The 23,605-nt window shown below is 36.0% G+C and overlaps 3 protein-coding genes and 1 non-coding gene across 7 annotated transcripts; 3 read left to right on the top strand and 1 right to left on the bottom strand.

The window, feature by feature from the left end:
- The first annotated feature begins 7,922 nt into the window (after window positions 1-7,922).
- On the top strand, window positions 7,923-9,965 carry LOC110795728 (PWWP domain-containing protein 3-like). 4 transcript variants are annotated; one of them, XM_022000744.2, is made up of 2 exons: window positions 7,923-8,140; window positions 8,715-9,965. In XM_022000744.2, the coding sequence occupies exon 2, from the start codon at window positions 8,747-8,749 to the stop codon at window positions 9,692-9,694; it is 948 nt and encodes a 315-aa protein (XP_021856436.2). In that variant the 5' UTR covers window positions 7,923-8,140; window positions 8,715-8,746; the 3' UTR covers window positions 9,695-9,965. The 4 variants fall into 4 exon arrangements, with proteins under 4 accessions (XP_021856436.2, XP_021856437.2, XP_021856434.2 ...); XM_022000745.2 differs by having other exon boundaries at window positions 8,705-9,965; XM_022000742.2 differs by having other exon boundaries at window positions 7,923-8,151.
- A 798-nt stretch (window positions 9,966-10,763) lies between these two features.
- Window positions 10,764-12,119, bottom strand: LOC110795747 (uncharacterized). The gene is made up of 4 exons (XM_022000767.2): window positions 11,826-12,119; window positions 11,661-11,750; window positions 11,412-11,508; window positions 10,764-11,031 (listed from the first exon to the last, which is right to left on the bottom strand). The coding sequence occupies exons 1-4, from the start codon at window positions 12,055-12,057 to the stop codon at window positions 10,893-10,895; spliced, it is 558 nt and encodes a 185-aa protein (XP_021856459.1). The 5' UTR covers window positions 12,058-12,119; the 3' UTR covers window positions 10,764-10,892.
- A 4,380-nt stretch (window positions 12,120-16,499) lies between these two features.
- Window positions 16,500-17,628, top strand: LOC110795749 (early nodulin-like protein 9). Its single transcript, XM_022000768.2, has 2 exons — window positions 16,500-16,817; window positions 16,948-17,628. Exons 1-2 carry the CDS (start codon window positions 16,637-16,639, stop codon window positions 17,403-17,405), a joined length of 639 nt encoding a protein of 212 aa, XP_021856460.1. The 5' UTR covers window positions 16,500-16,636; the 3' UTR covers window positions 17,406-17,628.
- Window positions 17,629-18,034: 406 nt separating this feature from the next.
- On the top strand, window positions 18,035-18,107 carry TRNAK-CUU (transfer RNA lysine (anticodon CUU)). Its single transcript has one exon. It is a non-coding gene; the product is annotated as a tRNA-Lys (tRNA).
- The last annotated feature ends 5,498 nt before the right edge of the window (window positions 18,108-23,605 follow it).

Here is a 23,605-nt window from a genome sequence, read left to right as displayed (position 1 = left end):
GGATACGGAAATATTAAATATTTGTTCGAAACGGAAATTGATTCCGGAATCGGAAATATTGAATATTGTTCGTATCGGAAATGAATTCCGGAATCGGGAAATTAATCGGAAGCGTATCGTACGAATTAGCATCGGACGAGGCCTGCCAGACGAAGGCCCAGCACGAAGCCGGGCCATCGCCCAGCAAGCCAGCGCGCCACAAACGCACCAGCCAAGGCTGCGCCAGGCCCACCACAAGGCAGGCCCAGCGCGCGCCAAGGCTACGGCAGCGTGTGGGCTTGCGGCAGTGGGCTGCGAGCTCGCGGGCTGCGCGCGCGCGCATGGCGCCCCTCGTGGGCTGCTGTGCGTGCGTGTGTGTTTGTGTGCTACTCGAATCCTAAAGCTACCGGGATTTGTCAAATGATTAAATCTAATCCTAAAAGATTTAGTTTATTTAATTAGAGTCCTAGTAGGATTATAATTAAATAAATTAGTATCCTAATAGGATTCCAAATCCTTTTCCATAACTCTATAAATAGGTGCCTAGGGTCACATATTTACTGAGAGGATTCAAGTATTCAAAGTGATTGTTGAGAGCAAAATTCAGTCATACAATTGCCTATAAAGTGCCGAAAATTCTAAGTACCTTAAGGGCGATTCTAGTTGGTCAATCTTAAGGCGGATCCGGACGTGCTGTGGACTATCTACGGAGGGACGACACTTGGAGTCCTAAAGACTTGTTCTTGTTCGGTTCGGGCGCAGCTAGGGAAGGCACACAACAAAGAGTATGCATCTAAACTATGCTAAATGATTATGTGTAAATAATATGTTTTCCTGGCTTTATGGTTTTTTCGCATGATTTATGAATTGTCATATGTATCATAACCTAACACATACATCTGTATGGATTAAACCCAATAGTTCAGTTGCTCTTTCTCCAACTTTAGAGAAAGGTTGCTTTGTCATTTTGCCAAGTAAACATGATTCGCATTTACCATAATCCTCTAAGTCAAATGGTTCTAGAATTCCTTCCTTTTGAAGTCTTTCCAAGCGTTTCAAGTTTATATGGCCTAATCGACAATGCCACAGATAGGTGAGATCTGAATCATCCTTTTTGGCCTTTTTGGTATTTATGTTATAAACTTGTTTGTCGTGATCTAATAAATAAAGTCCATTGACTAATCTAGCAGATCCATAAAACATCTCTTTAAAATAAAACGAACAACTATTGTCTTTTATTAAAAAGGAAAATCCCTTAGCATCTAAGCAAGAAATTGAAATGATGTTTTTAGTAAGACTTGGAACATGGAAACATTCTTCCAGTTCCAAAACTAGCCCAGAGGGCAACGACAAATAATAAGTTCCTACAGCTAATGCAGCAATCCGTGCTCCATTTCCCACTCGTAGGTCGACTTCACCCTTGCTTAACTTTCTACTTCTTCTTAGTCCCTGTGGATTGGAACATAAGTATGAGCCACAACCTGTATCTAATACCCAAGAAGTTGAATTAGCAAGTATACAGTCTATAACGAAAATACCTGAAGATGGAACGACTGTTCCGTTCTTCTGATCTTCCTTTAGCTCCAAGCAATCTCTCTTCCAATGCCCTTTCTTCTTGCAGTAGAAGCATTCGGATTCAGAAGTGGGTTGACTGACCTTCCTCTTTTCAGACTTGGCGCCAGTTTGCTTAGTTGGGCTGGCCTTGTTGCCACCTTTCTTAGCATTCCTCTTCTTTCCAGATTTCTTGAACTTGCCCCCACGCACCACAAGCACATCTTGCTTATCACTTTTGAGCGTCTTTTCAGCGGTTTTCAGCATACCGTGAAGCTCAGTGAGCGTTTTGTCCAGACTATTCATACTGTAGTTCAGTTTAAACTGATCATACCCGTTATGAAGAGAATGGAGGATGGTTTCTACAGCCATTTCCTGAGAGAATTGCTGATCCAGCCGACTCATATTCTCAATGAGTCCAATCATTTTGAGAACATGTGGACTTACGGGCTCGCCTTTCTTAAGCTTGGTCTCAAGAATTTGCCTATGAGTCTCGAATCTTTCGACTCGAGCCAGATCTTGGAACATGTTCTTTAACTCACTGATGATCGTGAAATCATCTGAGTTGATGAACGTTTTCTGCAGATCTGCACTCATGGTGGCGAGCATTAGACATTTTACATCCTTGTTGGCATCAATCCAACGATTGAGGGCTGCCTGAGTGACCCCGTCGCCTGCGGCTTCGGGCATCGCCTCTTCCAGGACATACTCCTTTTCTTCCTGCATAAGAACTATTTGCAAGTTCCTTTGCCAGTCAAGGAAGTTTTTCCCGCTCAACTTCTCCTTTTCGAGAATTGATCGAATGTTGAATGAATTGTTGTTTGCCATAATTAAAACTACAATTGAAAAGAATAAACAAATAAATAACCATTCACAGTTTCTCTTAATAAACTTAAATTCTAGCATACATGCATAATTCAATGTTCATTAAGCATTTTATTCATGTTATGTGTTCCGGCAGGTGTGAATAAAATGATTCCAAGATCCTAAAATCATTGAACAATTAAGCACAGTTTGTCGACTTAATCCTAAAACATCTTAGGTAAGCAAAAACCTTTTGCTAATAGTCTAGAAACTATTCTTGGTTGATAGGCAGGTCTAAGAACTTATTAGGTAAACCTATCGATTTTGCCACGACATAAAAGGATTCCTTACTTATATTGTTGAGTTTCACCAAAACTAACATGTACTCACAATTATTTGTGTACCTTGCCCCTTTAGGACCAATAAGTACCACCTCGCTGAGCGAAAACTATTACTAGATTGATGTAAAGGATATCCAAGCAAGTGTATATTTTGGCATGACACCTTTTAACTCAATTTTTAAGTTTGGAACTTAAGGCTCTTACTATGTTGGTTAGATTTTAAGTGAACTAAAATCCTTAATCATGCAACATAATCAAGCCACAATCTCATGCATAATTAAGACATATTTAAAGCAATAAATAACTTAAAGCATGCATAAGATAAATGTGATCTAGTATGACCCGACTTCATCTTGAAGCTTCAACTTCAAAGTCCGTCTCGAAAATCTCCGTGGGAGGCACCATTTTCTTCAAATAGGATAAGCTATAATTAAACTAATTACAACTATTTGATGGTACGCAGACCATATTTGAATTGAAAAACAATTTTGGTACTTTAGACCAATTACATTCAAATTAATGGTACGCAGACCATATTTTCTATCCTATTTGGGCCATACTAGTCACTTCATAACCTTCAAAACAGTACATATACAATATATACCATTCACCCATTCATTATCATGAATGGCCCACATAATTGGTTAGTTAAAACACATTGTATGCATCACATAAACATTTGCAGCAATTAATACAGGGCACCAATAATCTACCAATTATTCAGTCATTATTAATTCTAATCAAGTTGTTTTAACCTTAAAGGATTTGTAGACCTAATCAAGAGTTTATGACTAAAAAGGGCTCCCACTTAAACCAATAAATTCATATGCTTTACTAATTTAAACATAAAAATGTATTTCTAGTCTAACCGGAAAAATACAAATTTAATTAAAATTTAAAGCTCAAATAAATTTATAATTGAATCCGCTTATTTAATTTATTTTTCAGTCGTATTTAAATTAATTCATGATTTTAATTTTAGTAAAATAATTAGAATAAATGAAATTTATTATAATTATAATATTCAAAATTAAAATCCAAGAAAACAATTTAAATTATTAATTTTAAAATTAAAATTACGTAAACTGAAAATTTCAAATTACAATTTTAAAACTCGACAATCGTGACATGACGAGCACTTGGGCTTGCGCCCAAGCCCCGTCGAGTGCACGACCCATCGATGTCCATGGCACAACGTCGCAGCAGCCACGCGCAAGGCAGCAAGGCAAGCCACGCTTGCGCGCAGCCTGCCTGCCCCTAGCATCGCAGCAGCTACGATGCTCCTCGCTCGAGGCCACGCGTTGTGGTGCGCAGAGCAGCGATCGCTGGGCGACCAGCTCTCGCTCGCTCGCGCGCCCACAACGTGCCATTGCTTCGCCCATCGCCCATCGCGCACAGCGCTCGACACAAGGCAGGGCTGCTGCCTTGTGCTCGCGCGCCATCGCCTTGCTCGCTGCATTCGTACCGCGTCGGCGACGAGCTCCCTTGCTCGTCGTCGCACGCCCGCACTATACAACACCCCTTAAGGGTTACACGTAGCGTCCATTGCTTTGTGCGTGCAAGTTTTATGAGCGATTGCATAAAAATTAAAAAAAATTAATTAAAAATTAATGACGAATTAATAAAACATATTAATTTCATAATTTTAGGGCGAAAAATCAAAAATTTATTAATTAATTGATTTCCGATTAACATGGATTCAAGTCTAGGTCATAAAAATTTAAAATTTAACACAAACTTACAATTTTTATGGTGGTTTTTAATCATAGGTATCTAATTAAATTATTAACTAATTATGAAAATCAAATGAATTCTAAATTATTCCAATTTTCAACAAATTAATCATAATTACAAATTAGATTGCATAATTAACAAGGCTAGGCATTCAAACTTGTTAAACATATACAGTAGGTCAATCAAAAATTCAAGATTTAACAACAAGAATCGCAAATATTTAATTTAACATCTTAAATTTACGAAATTTTGCGTTCGAAAAACTAAAACCTCCGAAAAGTCATAGTTAGGCTTCGAATTTGAGAATTCTGGGTTCGGCCGAAAACTACTAATTTTGTCAAAGATTTAGAATGCCTTTTACATGCGAAATTGACACAAAAATCACTCGATTTGGATGAGTAACGAAGAAACTGCCGAAAAACTGCGTACGTATAATTAAATAAACGCAATTTGCAATTAATTAACAATTACGAAAATTAATCACCCCTTTTAATTCTTGCAAATTTGTAATATTTAACCATGTTTATGCAATTTAGATTATGAAAATAATAAGAGGCTCGTGATACCACTGTTAGGTTATGATACATATGACAATACATAAATCATGCGGAAAAACCATAAACCCAGGAAAGCATATTATTTACACATAATCATTTAGCACAGTATAGATGCATACACTTTGTAGCGTGCCTTCCCTAGCTACGCCCGAACCGAACAAGAACAAGTCTTTAGGACTCCAAGTGTCGTCCCTCCGTAGATAGTCCACAGTACGTCCGGATCCGCCTCAAGATTGACCAACTAGAATCGCCCTTAAGGTGCTAGGAATTTTCGGCTATTGTTGTGCAAGTGTATGGCTGAATTTTCTTTCAAAAACTTACCCTTTTGAATACTTCAATTGTGCGTATAAATTATGACCCTAGGCCCTTATTTATAGAGGTTTGGAAAGGGAATTGGAATCCTAGTAGGATACGATTTAATTAAACTTAGAATCCTACAAGGACTCTAATTAATTAAATAATCCTAATAGGAATAGGAATTTAATCATACATCAAATCCTAATAGTTTTAGGAATTATGAATGGACACAAACACACACACGAGCATGACCCGCAAGCATGCAGGCCATGCTCGCGCACAGCCCACACGCCCACGAAGCCCATGCGAGCTACCGCAGCCACGAGGCTGCCATGGCCTTAGCTGCGCGCTGGGCCTGCCTTGCGGTAGGCCTGCCGCAGCCTTGGGCTGTGTTGTGGCGCGCCATTGCTTGCTGGGCGATGGCTTGGCTTCGTGCTGGGCCTTCGTCCGGCAGGCCTCGTCCGATGCTTATTCGTACGATACGCTTCCGATTAAATTCCCGGTTCCGGAATTCATTTCCGATACGAACAATATTTAATATTTCCGATTCCGGAATTAATTTCCGTTTCGAACAAATATTTAATATTTCCGTTTCCGGAATTATTTTCCGATTCCGATAATATTTCCGATTCTGACAATATTTCCGTTTCCGGCAATATTTCCGATTCCGGCAATATTTCCATTTCCGATAATATTTTCCGATACGTACCATGTTTCCGTTTCCGACAACATCTACGACTTGGATAATATTTATATTTTCGATACGATCCATATTTCCGTTTCCGGCAATATCATCGTTTCCGGAGTATTCATTTCTTGCTTGTGACGATCTTAGCTCCCACTGAAACCAAGATCCGTCGATTCCGAATATCCATAGATAGATTATTTAATGCCATTAAATACTTGATCCGTTTACGTACTATTTGTGTGACCCTACGGGTTCAGTCAAGAGTAAGCTGTGGATTAATATCATTGATTCCACTTGAACTGAAGCGGCCTCTAGCTAGGCGGCATTCAGCGCACTTGATCTCACTGAATTATTAACTTGTTAATTAATACTGAACCGCATTTATTAGACTTAACATTGAATGCATACTTGGACCAAGGGCATTATTTCCTTCACCCCGCCCCATCACCCGCCAAACATTCCGACATCTCCGTCTACTTGGGGATATAGCTGGAAAAAGCCGACCCAACCCATCAACCCAACCCAGTAATAAAGGGTTGGGTCAAGAATTTTAACCCGTCTAATTAAATAGATCAACTCAACCTAGCTATTAAATTAAATGGGTTGCGCCGGGTTAAAATTTTCAACCTGAAAATAACCTACCTAACCCATATAACTATTTGGAACAGGTTAACCCACCAAGCTGTATAAAAAAAATTAATAATGGTATTTTTAGCTTTTACAAATCATAAAACACATAAACTAACTATTAACAACCATCACTACCTAATATTATCTCTAAATATCTATTTTCTCTGCATCATCTCAAAGATTCTCAACCTAGATTTGTTCTCTAGGTATTTTTTACATCAACAAACAAAACATTGGAACTATGGTTAATTGCTAAATAACGTTGAAGCTAAGCAATTCGAGAACAAACAAAATTTCTTAGCTTCGAGTAAATGTTGTCTCTTCTTAGACTTGGATAAACGATTTTACCCCTCTGTCGTTCCTTCATTCATTTATTAGAGAATACTATTGTTGAATCATTTCACCAATTATTCAAAATTCAAGCCAAGATGTAGTATAGATCTAGAATGTTATTTGAAAGATTTTATTTCTCATTTTCATACAACATTGAATAATTATACGAGGATTTCATATCGATTTTTTTTTCTACGAGATTTGTATCGAAACTATTGCCTATTACTTTTAAAGTCAAGTCAACTTGTCCTTAAAGAAGAAAAGAACCTTAATCGGGTCAACCTTCAAGTCAACCTGCTACAATCGGGTTGGATTGAGAGTCTTAACCCATTTAAGTAAACCGTCCAGGGTGGGTTGGGGAAATCTCAACCCGTTATAAATAAGTTGAGTAGATTTTGACCTAACCCAATCCATCGCCAGCTTTACTTGGGGCAGAACTCCCATAAAACCCGATCCACTGACATCCCTAGCTAGTCAAGTCGATCAGTCTAGTATGGTTTAGAAATTGGTTGCTCAAACTCGACCGAGTCAAGTTGGGTTAACGGTAGTCTGCACGCTATTCGAAAAACTAAATGATTTTATAGTTTGACTTGAATTGATTGACCCAATAACAATACTATTTCAAATTGAATAGTGCTTAATAGTTAAAATTACACCAGTCAATTTTAATATCACACAATAAGAAATTTTCCGATACAATGAACAACAAGTAAACATGTGCTAATATTTTAAAACAAAATGTTTTACATACTATGATCACGCATGTCAATTTTATTTTTTGTTTTTGTACAACCATTATTTATCATTTCCACTTCTCCTCCTAGTTAGATGTTTTTTCCTTCAAATTAATTTTATTTATTTTATATTATAATTTCAATTTCATTATACTCTAGATGTATCATATTTTATTATTTCAAAAAATTAGTATCCTTTAACTTTAACAATTTAATTAAGCTACTCACTAATTAACACACACATAGTACAAGCTATTTTCACCAAAAAAAAAGAAAGAAAAAAAAAAGAACATTGTACTCCGTAGAACATCGAAATCGGGCAAATCGTACAGTCACGTCTTCTCTGCATCCCCTCTCCCCTCCTCCCGCAATCGTATCCTCCTCCTCTTAAAACCCTAACAACGAAAGCAGCATCTTGTTGTAGACCCTAACCTCTGGTCGGCGGCGCCTCTACCAACCACCTCTCCTTCTCTGCTGCTGCTACTACTACTGGTAATTTATCTGTAAGTTTGTATCCATTTTTCTGCTGATTTTATTGGTATTTTTATTGATTCTAAAAATGTAATTTTCTAAATTGTTCGATATATTCTGTTGGGTTTTGTTTTAATATGATTCTCATAAGATTGATTAGGGTTATTGATTCGATTTTTCTGATATGATAGGTTTCAAATTGTTAAATATATCCTGCTGGGTTTGTTTTGGTGTTGTTTATGTCTAATTAGTCTATACCACTTCATAATTCTACTTCAAATTCTTATTATCCGTTTTGATGTCATTCACAATCACCATTCATCTCTCCTTGGGTGCTTTTTATACGAGCATCTTAAGTTGAATCTCTTTGCAGCTTTGGTTTAGCTGAAATGGGATTGCACTTTTTCCCCCTTAAGTTTGTTTAATGTAAATAATGTAATGTTTTAGATAAGAGTTTTGTTTGTTTTGATTCAAGTTAAAAGTCTTTGAATTTTCCTTTTAAAAAATAGGTTAAAAAGTCTTTGAATTTCGTCTTTTGAAATATTATTTGCACAAGTATTGCTCCTGATGTAAAACCATAATTAGTATTTTGCAGGGAGATAAAAGTTCTAGTTTTGTGTGTGTAAAATGAAATCGGTGTCGGGGGAAGTAGTGTCTTGTGAGACTTTCCCTCTTTCCAAAGCTGCTAGGGTCCTGTCGAATTTTGTGGCTGCAGACAATGGAGCATCCCCTGCATTTGCTGCGTACTTGAGGCGCGCTTCAGCCTCCTTCAATGAACTTGCTCAGCTTCATAAAGAGCATAAGAGGTCAGGAAGTCAAACCAAAGTCAAGAAGCAACATTCCCATGGCATTGTCACTGACAGAAATTTTGAGTCTGTTATAAACAGTAGCAAGAGGAGGGATCTTCATCTTCGAGGTGTGAATAACAGTGAAGAAGAAGCTGGAAGAATTGATGTTAGTTTGAATGTTGATGTGGAGACGAGGAGGCATAAAAGCAAGAATAGGAGAGATGGAGGTGAGGGGAAACATAATGCAGGGAGCAGTGCTGTGAGCATGGAAGTTGACAGGAATATGGAAGATGTAGGAGGGGCTGGGAAGAAGTCAAAGATAAAGAAGGAAAGCAGTGATGGTGTTAATGCAATTGAGGTCAAGAATGATACAGAAAGCTTTGACGGAAGTAAAGAAAAGAAGAAAAAGAAGAGAGTCAAGCTTGAAAAAGAAAGTAATGATGGTACTCAAACTGTGGAAAACAATGGTGATGAGCCAAAGAAACACAAGAAGAGAAAGAACAAAAGTGAAATAAAAGAAGAAAGTATCAGTGGTGGCGTTAAGGTGGAAGAACCAAGAAATGATAGCATGGGAGATCATATAGAGAATGTAGTTAAAGGTAGTAAAGCAAAGAAACATAAGAAGAAACGAAATCGTCAAGAGAAAGAAAGAGAAAGTGAGGGCAAGATTAAAATTGAGTCGTCCAACAACAAAGAAAGTAGAAAGAGGAAGCACGAGAGTGTCGCAGTGGGAGAATTACAAGGCTCACAGGAAAAACACAAATCAAAGAAAAAGAGAAGTAGCTGATAGATTAGAGTGATACTCAATTGTTAAGCCAATTTTGGTTTCAAAAGTGTAAGTTGGTGGCAATTTTTGGTTGATCCTGGAACATAACTTCATGTTATATTGCTGATTTTAGTTAAGTTATTTTATAAACTTGTACCAAGTATGTGTTACCACTTACCTCTCCCATTAGTACGGTAATACCTTTGTTTTATTGTTTGTAAAATTGGTCTGTTTTAGTTTTGTCAAGGGAAAATGGAGTCTCTTCCAATTGATGACGGTACATGCTTATCTATTTGCTCACTCTTGGAGCTAGTAGTCTTGCAGATGATATGCATATGTATTAATGTATTATGTGGTTGGATAGTTCATACTCTGTTAGTCTGCTCACTGCTGTGACATTTTGTGTTGTATAGACAATTTTGTGTTGTATGTTGTCTATCCGGAAATTCATGTTATACTTTAGAGATATAAGCTTCTGTTTCTATGATTCTTGAGGGCCGTTGAGGCAAGCTTCACAGATTCCTGCTGTTGAAGTATTTTCTTACTGGGTGGTTTCAGTCCATCATTTCTGCTAACTTGGGCTGATTACAGATTTACAGGTAAAAATGCCAATCCTAAATATCTTGATAATTCATGGTTCTGTTAATGGGATGTGGGAGTGGGAGTGGGAGATGCTAAACCCCATTAAGGATTTAAGGTTCTATTTTGTGCAAATTCTTGAGCATGTTTATGTACTATTCCGTACTCTGTATTTTGAATCGGCTATTGGCTAATTACTCTGTACTGAATCAATTTATTTCCAGGGTCATGTGATTCAGATTCAGATTCAGATTGGCAGTAGCAGGGTTGGCCAACCTTGTAATATTAATTCAAACCTTTTTAAAGAAAGTTTTCTTATAAAAATTAAGATTTTGTTTCGTATTTTTCCTCATAAAAATTGAATACAGCACATAAAATACTGTATTACTCAGTATGTTAAAATGTTAAAACCAAAAATCGAGGCATCTTTACTGGTAAAGGAACATGAATAAGCTTGGGACATGGTACTTGGGATGATTAAGCTTATAGGACTTATGCTAATACTGTAGTGTTTAAGATCCATGGAACAAGAGGAACGAAAAATAGATCAAAGTGTTTTACAATAGAACAGATCCTGTTCAAGTAAGGTTGAGTAATACTACATGGCTAGCTAATTAAAAAGAATTAAGCAGAAGAATGATCATTTGGTGCCAGTCTTTTGTTTTAAGGTTGCTATGAAAGTATCTCTCTCTTCTGGTGTCATCCCTTCTGTTGAGCAATCTCCTACTCCCCACTCTGCTCCACGTAAGCAGTACTTGTCCATTATTTCTTGCTTGTTCCTGTCAATTTTTCCATAACCAATCAACTTCCCATTGTGTCACTAGTTCAAATCTATTCATTCTTACAAGTGACATTGCACGGGCACTATTCTAGTACTTTCTCCGTTTCACAATAGATGCATCATTTCTCATTTACGCACTATTTATCAAGCAACTTTGACAATTATTTTTTCACTATTGTGTAAGAAAAAACACAGTCAAGTGAGATCTTGTTAAATTCGTATTAATGTAAGGATTCCAAATATCAACTTTTTATAATTTTTACTTATACGCATTTAGATATATTAATGTTCAAAGAAGCGTATTGGAATACGTGCAAATAGAATGGAGTAGTATTCAATAACATTATAAAACCAAGTAGTTGTATAATAAAATCTTACTTTTCCTTATTCATTTTGGACCGCTCAAGTAGTTCTTTGATGATAGGGGAGGATTTGATCCTCTCATCATTTTCAGCATACTTCTTTTGGTTCTCTCCTACAGTTAACATCAAACCATTAAGCAAGATCATAATTTATTTCCGTTCAAATTTAGTACTTCACATTATCGCTAATCAAACGACAACGTTACTTTTAAATTCAAGAGAAGTACACCCTCCGTCCAAATTCAGTACTGATTATGTAACATACCATTGAAACGATCGAGGAATTCAATAGTAGGCAGTTGAGGACCAGGAATAGATTCAATTCCAGTAGAGCCAGACAGAAATCCTGCTTGAGCTACAGAATTCCACCCAAAAAAAAACATAGAGTTAAAATCCCACATTCAGCTGAAAATTAATTAAATTAAATTACCTGGATTTGGATTTGAGCAGCAGAGTAGTAATGAAACAGCTAAAGGTACACAATACTTTTGCATTCCTTGCTTTGAGAGTTTATTAGGAGGAGGATTAACATAATTAGAATTATTTGAAGATAAGTTTTGAGATTTAATTTGGAATTTTTTTGGATGTTGAAAAGTGGAATTGGAGAGAGATAAATGAAGAGATGAGCCCTGAAAGGAAGATTGCAAAGTTGAAGAAATCATTGTTGTTTGTTTCTCCACTTTCTGCGCCCTCTCAAATTTCCTCTTAGAACAGAGTAGTGAAGATAACAAGGAAAATAAAATAAATGGTTGGTACAAGAGTTGGGCACGTGCTAGGCCTGCATGCCTCGTACCCCTACATGTCCGAAAATTTTCAAAACTATCCCCTTGATTATCAAGTGATACTCTCGTAATTATAATGAAAAAAATATAATAGTTGCACCACTTTGACTATCACGTTTGCCAACGCACAACTTTATCCATTAATATATTTAATTATCTATTAGTAAAAATAATTTTTTTGAATAATTTAAAAGTAGATAATGAGACTAATCCAACCATATTTTTCATATGATATCATTTATTTTTTATATGAGTAAAAAGATAGTAAAAATTAATATATGAACAGTGCATAAAGTGAAAGTGGTGCATCTATTTCTAAACGGAGGAAGTACAATCTAAAAATTGCGATGTACAATATATTTGATATTTTGAAAAAATAAAAGTAAAAGAAAATAATTTTAATATAAAAAGAGATTGAATATTTAACAATGTAGATTGTATATTTTGACAATTTATTTACGAAAAATACCACTAGATACTCCGTATGTTTTATTTGCAAATCATGAATATTGACTCGGAGGAGCTCCTACATGTCGTACTTAAAACAACCCAGGAAAAATTTAAAATGTAGTTCATGCATGGCTCATGACCTATCAACATGACACTTGTTGTCATGGCGGATTTACAACGGGTTCGCGTCATATCGGGCTCAAACAACTTAAGTGCCGACCCAACTCATTCCCAACTCTAGTTAGTACGTAATAGTTAATTGTTGCGCATTCGTATCCAATAAGAAATAGCTGCATATGCACCACAACCGGGCGTACAACATTGTAGCACTATATTCCACACCAATAAGATGTTCTCCCTACTTTATGTCTCCTCCTTCAATTTCCATTGTCTTCTTCATCGGTCATCAAACCGTCACCACCATCCTGTTGTGAATTAAACATGTGTTCAAACTAATTTGTGATAACAATCATTAACAAAACTGAAGAACTAAGCTAGCAAGAAAGCCAAGCAAGGAAAACAAGAAAGTTTATCATGGGAAACCCTCGAGGGGAAACCACCAATCCACAAGAAAATGTGATGAAGATTTACAAATAGATTATCAAGCTAAGCAAGTTTCACCTCACAACTGTCCCTCATGATCACTAAAACCTTAAGTGTATGAGCTTTTAATGAGGAATTTTTCTCTCTTAAATCAACAACCTCCTCTAAATATGGCATACAATGATTACATTAAGTGATAAGGTAAAAATATAATCCAATGGTCACAAACAGGCCACGTCGCTTAAAAAACAACCTAGGAACAAAAATAGAGATTCAGCTACGCAGAAACCCGCACCCTCGTGTTGGGGTGCGAGTTTTGCGGAGTTGAAACTGCAAGGGTGTGGGCAGTCCAGGACCACGCACCCACGAGCTTTTGTCGCGGCTTCAAGAAACCTCCTCCAATCATGGCTTCCCTTATGGCGTCTTTTGTTTGTTTACCTTGAACCAATCCTCCACACACACATCAAACCCCAACAATCTTCCACACACACATCAAACCCCAACAATCTTCCACCTGGAGATTATGTTCAAGTGTGAGACGACACAAGCCAATACAACTCATAACGACCTCCATTGACCACCACAATGGAGAGCCCAGTTCCTCTCCACCAAGGAAACACACAAAACCAATTTAGTTTATCTCCACTAAAGAAGCAAACAACACCTTGTACACCAAGGAAAAATAATACACCTCCTAAACAGAACAAAAAACACACCAACGCTTCCTCTCAACCGAGGAAGCAACAACCATACCTCATCTCAAGTCCAAACAAGGACGTACGCGCTTCTTGATCAACAAGGAAGTAAAACGGAGGCCTCAACCAACCTTGAATCATCAACATCACATAAACTAAGGGCCTTTACCTTTGTTCTCCGAGCACTCATATCATGTTCCTACCCTAACTTGAGACCCTTTGTGATACACCACAAGCTTTTAGCATTTTCACTTGTTTTCCGAACACCCCTATAATGCTCAAATCCAATAAACAAGTCACCTCTAGATTTTCTTTCACACACAACATTCTTGTGACTCACATCATGTGAGTGCGCCTTCGCTTCTTTCACTTTGATCGTTTCCGCAAACGACACCTTCTTTCAAGTATCATATTCCTTTCCGGCCACCCCTACTTGCATTTCCCATGGTGTACGTTGTTCCACTCAATGCCCCATGAGCTACAACTCTAGCTCTTTTGACAATCTTCCAAGAACCACCATCAAACACAACATTGTAACCCTCCTTGTCAAGTTTTGTCAACCGTTAAAATTTGTAGCGTTCAAAGATAACGAGTAGCGTTTAATAAATTAATAGTATAGTTTTAAACTGTTTCTATATCTTTTATTGCATTTTACAACATCAACCACTACTACCATAACTTTCCTATTAGTTACCCACTACTTTGACAGCTAACCGTTACCCACTACTATTCACCATACTTGCTATTATGACATCTATCCGCTACACAACCGTTAGTTTAGCCTAATAGGATCTAAGACAATCCAACATAAGTACACTTGTCACATGAATCTCAATTAAATGTGAGTAGAGTAGGAGAGAAATAACTAAGAGGTTTAATTGAGATAAAAGCTTACTTGACCATAAACATGTGACTCATTTGATTATTTATAAGTGTGTAATAATATAAAAAAAAATTCAAAAAAAATTAATAAAAAAGAACAATTTAATAAAAAAAGCCTAACATTAAAAAAAATGGAGGGAGTACTTCATATATATGGAGTACCTAGTACGTAACCTATTATTTCCAAATTTAACTAAAGAATTTTGCCGAGAGGAGTGTCTCTTCCATCTGACCTAAATAGCAAGATATGAATATTCTGGATGGCAGCCAAAGCAAAGTATTAACCTCCATCCAAAGTCATCACCCAAAATAAAAAAAAAAAAGAAAGGGAGGAAACAACTCAAGTAAAACTGCAAGTTTTAGCATAAAGTGGAAAGGGCTCTCCGGTCAGTACCTTTGATCGTCGAAAATCATGTACTCTACATAATAAATATCGGTAACTTTTATGTAAGATCACATTACTGCATGGAAAGACCACCTTATCGGTCATTGCTTAACTAATTAGTTCTAGTGTTTTACTAATTAGTTTCATTCTTTAACTAATTGATTTCAGCATTTAACTAATTAGTTCTAGTGGGTAACTAATTGATTTCATTGCTTAACTCATACCGCCTTATATAAAAGTTTGTAAATATAAATATAAAACGTTCTCTTAACTCATACCGCCTTATATAAAAGTTTGTAAATATAAATATAAAGCGTTCTCTTAGTTGACTTATTCAAACTTATTAAAGTTGATTAAATCTAATTGACTTGATATAACTTGATTGAAACTTATTGAATCTATACAGTAACTTGAGATAGTCAACCCATAAGACCTGATTTAAACTTATTAACTTGATATGATCTGATTGAAACTTATTAACCTGATTGCAATTATATGAACTCATTAGACTTGAAATTCATTTTTGTTGAGGTAACGAGAACTATGAGTGAGCAGAAATACTGGGTACCTGATCCCGGACCTGAAACCGTAAAGGACCCAGCGGGTCCGGACCTAGAGCCAATATTGGCAGGACCGGTTATGGTCCCAAATTTTAGGAACCAGTTATAATTCCAGATCTAGATTCTAGGACCTGGTACCCAATGGGTACTCGTTGGTACCAGTTTCGTGATCGGGTACCCAGTCGGACTGGTTCTGGGATCAGATACCCGGTACCAAACGAACCAAATAGGTAAAAAAATTTGATAATTAATTGTTATTTAGATTTAGAAGTCTAGAAAAAAGCAAATTTAAAATTGTCAAGTTGATAGTTTATTAAAAAAAAGAAAAAGTAGAATTATAAATTCAGGTTTAACTTAATTGTTAATTAAAACAAGCATGAAAAAAGTGAAGGCTAATTGGGTACCCGATTCCCAAAATAGGGACCCGATTATGGTCGATTTTGGTACCAGTTCCTTAGTTTTTGACTGGATATACGTTCCCGCTCACTTCTAAAGAGAACACCCCTCTAATTGATATACTTACTTATACTTATAGTGTATATTAACATGATTGTATATTTTCTAAAAATTTAGTCACGGAAATGGTAGTTGATATTGTTTTTTCGGTAATCAAGGAGATTGATTAGCAACGTATGTAAAGTGCATTCCCCCTTATACTTTGCTCAAAATGTTAAGAAACCAAAACAAGAATCAGAACAACAATGTGTAAAAGAAACAAAAGCTTCATTACCACAGCTGGTAAAGTGCACCCTTCCCATTTCTGATTTTCCCCCCCTACTTAAACCCATCCCACCACTCCAACTCTTCTCATCTCACCAACAATCAACCCTTCATCAATCAAATTCAAGCTCTCTCTCTCTCTCTCTCTCTCTCTATATATATATATATATATATATATACATTTTGTTTGAGCTCATTTAATTTCCATATATTAATAATTAAGAATGGCCAAGGTTAGCTTTATCAACGCGCTCGGGCTCGTTAGTCTTGTATTGCTAATACAGAGGGGTGAAGCAACTACATTTACAGTTGGTGGTTCTAAGGGTTGGTCTGTTCCTTCTGATAATGGTCAAGTTTTTAATCAATGGGCTGAAAAAATGCGTTTCCAAATTGGTGATTCTATATGTAAGTCTACTTGTTTTTTCCCTCTAAGCTAGCTCCTTTAATTTATATCTGTTTCTTATTACAAATTATTAATTCGACAACAACAAACAACATAAAAAACAATAATGGATGGGTTTGTTCTTGTTCCTAGTGTTTGTGTACCAATCAGCAAGCGATTCAGTGCTCCAAGTAACAAAAGAAGATTACAGCAGCTGTACCACAACCTCACCAATTGCAAAGTACACTGATGGTCACACAGAGTTCAAGTTCAGTAACTCAGGGCCTTACTATTTCATTAGTGGTAACAAAGACAACTGTAACAAAAATGAGAAGGTTACTGTTGTGGTTATGGCTGATAGAAGCAGCAAAAACTCACCACCTTCACCATCTCCCTCTGCATCACCACCTGCCCCAGGCACCGGCCATGATGAACAGCCACCTGTAGCCTCACCACCAATGGCCGCCTCTCCGCCAATGGACGACGGCACCACCTTAGCTCCCTCAGTTGAGTCTAACCCTCCTAATGACAATGGTGCTGCCTCTTTTGTCATTAGTTTTGTGGGCTCTCTTGGTGCTTTTGTGGCTTCTTCTCTATTCCTTGCTTTCTGATTGCTTCTCCATGGTTAAACATATATCATATGTGTATTATTTTTTATTTTTTCTTTTCATTATTTTCACCTTTTCTTTGTGATGATGAATGTATTTCTTGTGATTTTTGATATTGTTTGTTGTGTTGGATGAATAAAAGGGGTCACATTGGTCTTGTGATTCTCAATTTGAGGGTTAAATGTATATTATTGTGTGAATTGTCAAAGTACATTTTTACATTCAACTTTTCTTCCCATAAAGAGAAATGATTTATGTTTATTATCATAGCATATGTTACGCGCCACAATCACTACCACGTTTAGCAATGCACCAATGCCAAAGTATGAAAGTAGCAACCAATTAATGAAGAATAACATAACGATTAAGGTTGTGAGCCTATATACAACAGGTAACAAATTAAAGTAGCATAGACTTGTATACATTTATGTGGCTAAAATGGTTCATTCTATCTCACTATTGCGAGCACTTGTACGAGATCGTCAAAGCTAACAAAATTTGCCTTGTTTTACTATATCCGACCACTTAACTAACTCATCGATTTAACAAGTCTGTTTAGTAATTGCAGAAACAGTGTACGTAGTTTGTTGATATATAAAATTTATATTATAAAGTAATAATCTAACAACAAAGCCCGTCTAGCTCAGTTGGTAGAGCGCAAGGCTCTTAACCTTGTGGTCGTGAGTTCGAGCCCCACGGTGGGCGTTTTTTCAATCTTTTTTCAGCCACTAACTAGCAGCAAGCCTTTGAAATATGATGTTATGAAAAGCATGTCATTTTTTTTGGCTCTAATTGTAGGGTAACCGTCGTTGGCACATAAAATTCTAGTTCATATATTGGCATTTTGGCATCTCTAATGCAACACATTTAAGGTATACTTGAGCGCATTGCAGTGCCCCCGTATCGGTTATAAGGACCAGCACAGGGTCCCAAATTCTCTGGGGTCCCAAAAATATCAAATTCGATGGTAATTTATACTCCATCCGTCCCTGAATACTCGCACCGTTTTGACTTTTTGCATTATTCACAATTTGGCCCTATTTTATTTCTAGTATATGAAAACAAATGTTTGTATATAATATATTGTTGGCTTCATCTTAATTTTAAAATATAAATATTTTATAAGTTTTTATAATATGTAGTTAAAGATATTGGTGGCCAAAGTTGTCGGTTAAAACGGTGCGAGCATTTCGGGACTGATGGAGTATAACTAAATTATCGGTTAAATAGTCAATTACGCAAGGAGAAGATAATTAATTCTGGATCAATACGTTGTTATCTTCTCCAATTACTCAACAGGTAGGGGGGACGAGTCCTAGTTTTTACAGTTTCTTGTTTTGCTTTTTTCGATTTTTAGCCAAAACAAATACAACTTTTATTAAAAGTTACTCCATAATGCATACCTACCTCGTATTTTTGATAAATTATAAATATATTTTATTATATTTATAAAGCCTTTTTATGATTTTTATAATTTAAAATCGCATTTAAATATTATTTAAAGGTATTTAAATTAATTAAAATATTTATTATTTTAATTAATTACGAAACGAATTTAATATTCAAAGTCGGGAAATTAATTGGGATTCGATTTTTTAAAAAGGTTTGAATTAACTACAAAGTCCAACTCGTTTTCATGATTAAGCCAATCAAAGAATCCAATTAAAGTTCTAATTCAAACCCAATCCTTCAATGCAAGCCCAATAACTAACTCCCTAATCCTAGCCCACTAGGATTATAGAAGCCTATAAGTACCCCTTCTATTTCAATTAGATCACCACTTCATTAAACCCTCAAATTTATTTCTCTCTCTTTTCTCTCCTCTCATACTCGACTCCCTCTTCCCTTGTGTCGCGCCCAGCCAAGCACCCCCGCCCTGCTCGCCCCTACACTCGACGCCCATCGCCCCTTCTCATGTGCCTCGCACACTCGCACTCCCTTCACCCCTCCTCTCGTCGATGCACACTCACAACGCCCAGCTCCCCACGCGAGCCAGCGCTCGCTGTTTCTTCCCCTCGCACCCAACAGCCGAGCATTCGTGCTCTCCTTCTCGCCCTCCTGTCGCGCAAGGCTACCTCTTGTGGCCTCACTCCCCTGCTGCCCTCACCGCACACCCGCACTGCACGCAACAAGCAAAAACACCTCGTGTTGTGTTGATGTTGTGCCGCACGCACCATACTCCGTGTACTATGTTCCTTTTGCGCCCGATCACACTAATTCGTGATCATACCGTGCTATAGGCCGGTTTGGTATAATTCTCTTCTTCCTAATCTATTCTATTTCAAATAATGTTTTAAATTATGGATTTTTTATTATATAATTATGATTTATTATATTACCGGGATTGGTTATGAACACCAAATTTGAGGATTTATGTGTTTAGATTATTGAAGGATATTTTGATTTGGAGTAGTATAATTTTCAGATTTGAATTAGTAAATAAAGTGTTGATGTTTAAAGGTTTAAATTGGTTTTAATGATGATTTAGGGTTAGGGTTTAAATATTAACCTAATTACTAATTGATTATAATGATGATTTAGGGTTAGGGCTTAAATATTAACCTAATTACTAAATGATTAGCATAATTAGATGATGATTTTAATTATGATAACCAATTATATTTTTCAGATTGTTTTAAAAGACCTAAAGTGTTAATTTTTAATGGTTTTTAGTATGAAAAAAAATGAATTTCATGCTAGGGTTTTGGTTCTTCAAATGAGGCTATTATTAAATTAATAAACGGTTAATTTCTAATTAATCCAAGTGTTTTAAAAGTTAATAAAGTTGCTGAAAATTGAATGAACATGAATAATAATTGAATTTTATTATTTTAAGGGTAGGAGGAGATTTCTAATCTAGAGACTTGAATCACAAAGTGGCCCCCGTAGTTAGGTATTCAAGGTGCGTACATGTCTAGGGTGACCACCGTTTTCATGAGTATTCATATGATATGTTATTATTGTGATCCATGCGAATTGAATTGTTATTGATTCATGTTTGATGTTGTGAACGAACATGTTGTCTTATTATGAATTCATGTTTGATGCTGTGAACAATCATGTTTGGATTATTATCGAACTATGGTTTTTATTGAACAAGCTTGTTGTGCTAATCTATGATCATTGAATTTAATAACAAGCATATTGTTCAAGTATTATATGCATGTATGGGTTGTTTCACATGCAAGGGATTGTTTTGATGTTATGGTATGTATTGTCTAACATATTTTGAGCCAAATATTTGTGCCTCGTTGCACTATTTATTCTACCCCGTTTATAGGGTATGTTTGGGAAGTCTATGTGAATTGAATTAAGGATTATTCGTGCCTAGTGCACAACCTGCATGTTAACAGGCATGTCGTGGAATCTCAATAGTATATTGAGAAAGAACAATGTGAGTAATACACTTGAGTCTTGAATGTTTGAACACAAGTCCTAATGGATTAAAAAGGAGTATTGTTTGGTTGTCTGTTTATTAAATGTCTTGAGTTCACCTTGTAAATAAGATACTCCCTCCGTATTTATTTAAGAGATACACTTGGTCGGGCACGGGTATTAAGAAGAAGAATTGAATGAAATAAAGTAATAAAGCAAGTGGGTTGGGTAGATATTTTAATAAGTAAAACAAGTGGGGACCATGTCATTTTAGGGGATGGGGGTGGGGGTGGGGGTGGGTTGTAGATAGATTATTTAATTAGATGGTGGGGTTGATAAGTTACTAAAAATGGCAAGTGTATCTCTTAAATAAATACGGTCGGAAAAGGCAAGTGTATCCCTTAAATAAATACAGAGGGAGTATTAATAAACGTAAAGTGCAACCAGAACAAGCTTCAAAATTCTTGAAACGTATATACCTTGAGTATGAAAAATGGAGTCTTGCCGGAAAACATGTACTCCTACTAATGATACAAGACATTGTTTCATTTCATTTCTTTATTTTTATGCGCTGGAATTCCGTCGGTATGGTCTGACAAGTGGGTTGTTTTGTTTATTATTATTTATTTTCGTGTTTGTTGGGCTCCCAACACCCTTCATTTAATGAATATTTTCTTTTAGGCCCGTCCGAAGCTTATTCTTAATTAATCTATGAGTCAAGAGTCGTGTCAAGAGTCGAGGCTTGCCTTCATGATTAATTGTTTATTAAATGGCTTTTGCATGTGGATTATTTATTTTGAGTGAAACATGTTAGTACTAGGATTTCATTCTAGCTTGTTCGTACTCAGCTTTCGCTGACTTCGTACTTCATGTTTTTTTGGTCATGGTTTATGATGATCCACCCTTGCATTTGCGTTGTTGGGGAGTAGATTTTTAATAAGCAAGTTTGTAGAGATAACTTGCGGGAGAAGTTATCTAGCATGGGAATGTGTTTGAGCGATGTTTTCTCTTGCATTCTAAACTCTATTATTTTCTGTTAGTCTAGACTATTAAAATAATTAGTTATTGGATTTTTAACGGATTTGGTTTTGGGCCGTTATGGTTCCAATTTGTATGGAGGTCATTAACTATTATTAAATGTTTGAATGTTAGTTGTATTTCCGCTGCATAATTCTGGTACTAGCCTCAACCGTTATCACGGTGGCGGTAATAATTTAGTAATTCCTTTATATTAAGTTAGAAAATGGTTTTATAAAGGTAAGGAATTATTAGGGTGTTACAATACCAAATGAAACGACGACATTTCATATTAAAAGAAACACACTCCATTTCTTGATGTTATCCACTGCACTTTTCTCTGCCCATTTTCTATCTCCTCTAACCTCTCTGCATTTTCTCTCTCCTCTAACCTCTCGCCATTTTCTCTCTCCTCTAACCTTTCACTCTCTCACATCAAACAACCTTAATTTCTTCTTTATAACCTTCAATTACAGTTAAATAAATCACAATTTAGTGAAATTTTCTACAAACTAGAGGCGATTTTCAAGTTTTGAAAACCCTAAAAGTGGATGTGCGTGAAAAATTGAAACCCTAGAAAATGGTAGCGTGTAGAACGGCAATTTTATAACTCAAATTCTGCAATGGAGATCGAAGCAAAAGAAAATGTAATCACAACATTTTCTTTGTACTACGTAATTTTTTTCGCAAAAAATAATGATCAAATTAATATATGTAGATATTCAATTTTGCGAACAACAATTTATGCTACCATTTTAGATATATCACCATGCATGTTTAATTTATAATTTCGATGTTTTTAGAATGAACAAAATTGATCATGTTCAGATTTTATAAGCAGACATTCAATATTCTTTACTAAAAGATCTGAAGTGGCGCTGAATAAATATTGTCATGTTCAGTTTATAAAAGATGATGTTCAATTTATAAAAGATGAACTTCAAAAATAATAACACTTTTGTGTGATGTTAAGTATCTCAAGTCTCATGTTCAACTTATAAAAAATCATGTTCAACTAAATTGAACTTATAAAATTATGATATGTTCATAAATACTCCCTCTGTATTTTAATAAGAGATACACTTTTCTTAGACGGTTGTATTTTAAAAAGAGATATACTTTCCTTTTTTGACATGTTTTGGTCCTCAATTCCATTATATTAATATTTCTCTTTTTCTTGTAGTCACCATACTTCCTCACATCATCCTTTTACTATAATAAATAATTCACCCCTTACCCCACTTTCACCTTATTTTAATAAATTCAACTCACTCTCCTAAAACTATATGCCGGTCAAAGTATATTTCTTTTTAAAATATCGGAGGGAGTAAAAACACTTTTGTGTGATGTCCAGTTTCTCAAGTTTTATGTTCAATTTATACAGAATCATGTTCAACTAAAAACATTATGATTTTCCTGCAAGAAGGAAAAAGTTAATAAGAAAGCGGCAACAAAAGAGAAAAAACTGATTTAGAAAGGGAAGAGATGGTGTATTCAGAGGCTGCAAGAATTGAAGGCAAAAGCAACAAGAAAAGAATATGCAAATAAGGAAACAAGTAGAAAGAGAAACAAGACTGTTGTAGCGAAAAAAGTTACAACCGAATAGAAGGAAACAGAAAAATTAGAAGCATATAGAAAGAAAAAAGAGGCAGCAACAACTAAACAAGAGGCATCAACAACTAAAAAGACATGTTCATTATATTACTTTAAATGTCCATTTGTGTGTTCCTTATGTGTGCTTGCATACCTCAAATAAGGGGACTGATGAAGATTTTTTTATTTTTTTTTAAAACAAGCGTGATAAAAAAGCA

Source organism: Spinacia oleracea, chromosome 4 (genome assembly GCF_020520425.1).
Source record: "Spinacia oleracea cultivar Varoflay chromosome 4, BTI_SOV_V1, whole genome shotgun sequence".
Classification (NCBI taxonomy): Eukaryota; Viridiplantae; Streptophyta; class Magnoliopsida; order Caryophyllales; family Amaranthaceae; genus Spinacia; species Spinacia oleracea.
The sequence above is the reverse complement of the archived record's forward strand: the minus strand, read 5'-3'. Positions and strand labels throughout refer to the sequence as shown.